The sequence below is a fragment of the Gekko japonicus genome, unplaced genomic scaffold, assembly GCF_001447785.1.
Source record: "Gekko japonicus isolate JY-2015 unplaced genomic scaffold, Gekko_japonicus_V1.1 scaffold2714, whole genome shotgun sequence".
In the NCBI taxonomy this organism is placed as follows: Eukaryota; Metazoa; Chordata; class Lepidosauria; order Squamata; family Gekkonidae; genus Gekko; species Gekko japonicus.
The window spans coordinates 25,358-30,000 of NW_015163168.1; the positions used below are offsets into that span (position 1 = coordinate 25,358).

Here is a 4,643-nt window from a genome sequence, read left to right on the forward strand (position 1 = left end):
ACACACACAGTCCAGCCAGTGTTCCCTCTGAGCTGAGTCAGTGTGAGCTAGCTCACAGTTTTTTAGCCTCTGGCTCACACATCTTTGTCTCAGCTCAGGAAGGGATGGCTCCAGAGCAAACTGACTTATGCAGCCGCCCAATCGCTCACTCACAGCTTTTAATGCCACTCGCTCACAAAGTAGAATTTCTGCTCACAAGACTCCACAGTTTAGAGGGAACGTTGAGTCCAGCTCCTCTCTGAGTCTTTGTATTCATCTTTCTGTCTTGTAGGGGGAAGTCTCAGTCGTCAGTTGGGATGCCTTTGAAAAGACCTTCCCGGTCTGAGAGGACCGTAGAGGCACACTGAAAGACTTGTCCCGTTTGTGGTACTTCCCTCCCACCCACTCGTCTTAAGGAAGAAGTTGTCCGTAGGTGTTGGGTATTACAAGTTGAAAACACTCAGTATATCTGGGGTTAAATGTTAGTTTATGTTACTCACAGGAAGTCACATGTTTCTCATGCAACCAATGTTCTTTAGCTGTAGGAATGCCCGGGAATTTCCTCCCTGATCTAGGAGTTTGATTGGGACGAAAGTGCCAAGTTGTATTACCATTTTATGGCTTCTCTTCCCGTCTTTGTTTTGGTGTTCTCAAGGAGAAGAAGAGCAGCCATTCTCTCTTCTAGTTTTGTCTTTGTAGAGTAAGGATGTAGCCGATTTAGCTCTGTTGTTATCTTCATCCCAGTTACCCTTCCCCATGCTAGAATTTAGTAAAAACTTTATATTTTAATCACACATGGACTCTCAGTCTGAATTATTTTACTCAGGCTCTGCTAGACTATTTTATCTCTGCTAAATACCGTCTTTTCGATATCTCACTATCACCCAACAGTAGGACACGACGTTCTTTCAGCGTTGGATGAAGCTGTGCTGGGGAGAAGGCCGAAGATGGGAGAGCCAGTCTCAGTTGGTTCTGATGCCATCCAGGCTGTGGAGAATGAAGAAGGGTGGAGAAGAAGAGGGCAGGAAATCTCCAGAGAGGACATCATCCGCTCGGATGTACAGGCCTGGCACTTCCGGGAGTTCTGCTACCAGGAGGCCGAGGGCCCCCGCAAAGCTTACAGCCACCTCCACGGTCTTTGCCGCCAGTGGCTGAAGCCGGAAAGGCACACCAAGAAGCAGATGCTGGACCTGGTGATCCTGGAGCAGTTCCTGGCCATCCTGCCTCCAGAGATGCAGAGCTGGGTCAGGGAATGCGGGCCGGAGACCACTTCCCAGGCGGTGGCCCTGGCAGAAGGGTTCCTCCTGAGCCAGGCAGAGAGCGTGAAGCGGGAAGAGGAGGTGAGAAAATTTCATGCCGATAGAGGACTGAGAAGGGCGGGGAGGGGTATCCTGAATGTCTCCTACCCCAGGCAGATCACGAGAGGGAGGGCAGGAATCATAGAATGTTAGAGTTGGAAGGGACCTTGGAGGTCATCTAGTCCAACCCCCAGCACTCTGCAGGAGCATAGCCGAAAGATAGCCCTACAACATACCCGAAAGATGGTTGTCCAGCCTCCGCTTGAAAACGTCCTGCGAAGGAGCATCCACCACCTCCCAGGGTAGACTGTTCCACTGCTCAACCGCTTTAGGAAGTTTCTCCTGATATTTAGCCGGTAACGACTCCCTTGTAATTCCCACCCATTAGATCTAGTCTTGCAATCCGGAGCAAGAGAGGATTGATCCGCTCCATCTTCTACATGACAGCCCTTCAAATACTTGAAGACTGCAATCATGTCCCCTCTAAGCCTTCTCTTTCCCAGGCTAAGCAGACCCAACTCTTTCAGCCTTTCCTCGTAAGACTTGGATTCCAACCCTCTTACCATCCTGGTTGCCCTCTTCTGCACACGCTTGAGCTTGTCAGCATCCTTCCTAAAATGTGGTGCCCCAAACTGGACACAGGACTCCAGGTGAGGCCTGACCAGAGCAGAACAGAGCAGAACGACCACCTCCCGTGATCTGGACACAGTGCTTCTGTTAATGCATCCTAAGATTGCATTCGCTTTCTTCATAGCCACATCGCACTGCAGGCTCATGTTTAGCTTGTGATGAACCAGAACAGCCAGATCCTAGGAAGGGTTGCTTAGTACTTGTGGCCCTTTCTTACACGGCCCAGGGAAATGCTGATTGCCACTTTGGGGGTCAGGAAGCAATATTCTCCAGGCCACTTTGGCCAGGGATCCTGGAAGGCTTTTTTGTGTGTGTCATCTTCTGGGCATGGAACAGGGGAACAGTGTGTGTGTGTGGGGGAGGTATTTGTGAATTTCCTGCATTGTGAAGGGGGGTTGGACCAGATGACTCTGGGAGGTCCCTTCCGACTCTATGATTCTATGATTGTAGGTGGCCAACTTGTTCTGGAAGACAGCTTTCGCCCATGCTGAATAATGCACTTCCTTTTCTTTCTTTTTTTCTTTTGGCATTTCATTTGTATTTTTCTTTTTCTTTTTTTAACGACAAGTCTTTATTAATTTTCCAACAATACATAACAACAGATAGGATTCTTTATACACATTTTTTTTTGTTCCAGTCAACAAATCCAATACATATCTATGCAGATTTCAACTAATTATCCCTTCTGTGCCTCATTCTCCAGCCATGCATAAAATTTGAACCAAATATTCTTATATGTACATTCTTCTCTCCCTTGTAACCTCATTGTCAAGTTATCCATTTCTGCAATCTCTGTAAATTTTTCTATGAGTTCCTCCCTTTCTGGGATCGTTTCCAGTTTCCAATATTTTGCCAGGGTGATTCTTGCTGCAGTGAGCAAGTGGGTGGTTAGATGTTCATCTACTTTTTTCCAATTATCCGGCATTATGTTCAATAAAAATATCTCCGGAGCCATAGGAATTGGCTTTCTAAGAATTTGTACCATAATACTATGTATCTCTTTCCAAAACTTTTGAATTTTAGTACACGTCCACCAGACATGAAAATAGGTACCCTTCTCAGTTTTGCATTTCCAGCACTTTTCCGATACATTGGAGTAATGTATCTTTTGTATTTTTCATATGTGTGTGCGTGCGAGTGTGTGCTCACCTGGAGGTCACGGCGACCTCCAGTGACTGACCCCCTGCCGGGGGCCCGGAGGATATTCAGAGAGGTGGCTGAATGGAGCCTGCCCCCACCTCCCACCTCTGGTATTCCTTCGCGGACTCCCATCCAAGGACTTGCCAGAGTCAACTCTGCTTAGCCTCCGAGATCTGACGGGATCAGGCTGGCCTGGGCTATCCGGATCGGGGCCTGAATAATGCACTTTGAGCGCACTTTTAATGCATTCACTTGGATAAATTATTAGGAACTGTGGTCCGCAGGCTTCCCAAGTACTTACCGTGATTCGGTGGGGTCGCAGGATCATTCCTGCGGGGACAACAGACGTGCCGTACCATGCCGTCGCCAGGAAGTGACGCCGGGCGACGCTCTGACAATGGGGCCAGAAACTCGATGGTACCATTGAGTTTTCAGCCCCATTGCCAGAGCGTCGCCCAGTGTCATTTCCTGGCGACAGCATGGTGCCTTACAAGGAGAAATGTTCCGGCCGGGGAGCATGTGTTCCCCGCCGGATTGCGGTAAGTACTTGGCAACCCTAGTGGTCCACGCTACTGGGTATAGCTTGCTGAAACTAGGATCCTACTGTGTAATTTTTGCATCACTGAATGTGTCGTGTTACTACTTAACGCTTTGCTTCAGTTCTGTTTTTAGACTTCTGGTTGGTTCTACAACCCTAATCATATTGTATTAGATTAAGATGGGTAGCTGTGTTAGTCTGTATGTAGCGGTACAAAAGAGCAAGAGTCCAGTAGCACCTGGAGTGATAGAGTCATCGAATCATAGTGGGAAGGGATCCCAGGGTCATCTAGTCCAACCCCCTGCCCAAGGCAGGAAATTCACAAATACCTCCCCCTCCACACCCGCAGTGACCCCTGTTCCATGCCCAGAAGATGACAAAAAACCTCTAGGATCCCTGGCCAAACTGGCCTGGAGAAAAATGGCTTCCTGACCCAAAAGTGGTGATCAGCATTTCCCTGGACGTGTAAGAAAGGGCCACAAGTACTAAGCACTGAGGCAACCCTTCCTGCCCTCCCTCTCATGATCTGCCTCAGTTCACAAATCAGAGCCAGTTTGGGGTAGTGATTAGGAGCACGGGCTCTAATCCAGGAGAACCGGGTTTGATTCCCCACTCCTCCACCTACAGCTGCTGGTGTGACCTTGGGTCAGTCATAAGTTCTTTCAGAGCTGTTCTCTCAGGAGCAGTCCTCAAAAGAGCGCTCTCAGCCCCACCTACCTCACAGGGTGAGGAACCGCCCTATAAAGACTAACAAAATTTGTGGCAGGGTAGGCGCTTTCCTGAGTCACTGCTTACTTCTTCAGATACAGATACATACTGTGGCCCCGGTCACACGGGCCGGATATTGCAGGGGGGGGAGGCGTGGCTAATTGCCCCGGAGGAAACTAACGCACGGCCGCCCGAGCACACATCCTGATCGAGGTCCCGTGGTTCGGGGGAAATGCCGATCAGACAGGTATCCTGCTGCACGGCACAGAAGCCGCGCGGCGTGATCGCACTAGCAATCGCTCTTTGTGCGCATGCGCTGTTGGGCGCTGTTGCGCAACCTGCGGAGACGA

At 49.4% G+C, this 4,643-nt stretch overlaps 1 protein-coding gene across 1 annotated transcript in view; it reads left to right on the forward strand.

The window, feature by feature from the left end:
* The first annotated feature begins 896 nt into the window (after positions 1 to 896).
* Positions 897 to 4,643, forward strand: part of LOC107106875 (zinc finger protein 250-like) — a 14,182-nt gene continuing 10,435 nt past the window's right edge. The window contains exon 1 of the mRNA XM_015407090.1: positions 897 to 1,319. Coding sequence (XP_015262576.1) covers positions 927 to 1,319 — 393 coding nt within the window. The 5' untranslated portion in view covers positions 897 to 926. The remainder of the gene's footprint in view (positions 1,320 to 4,643) is intronic.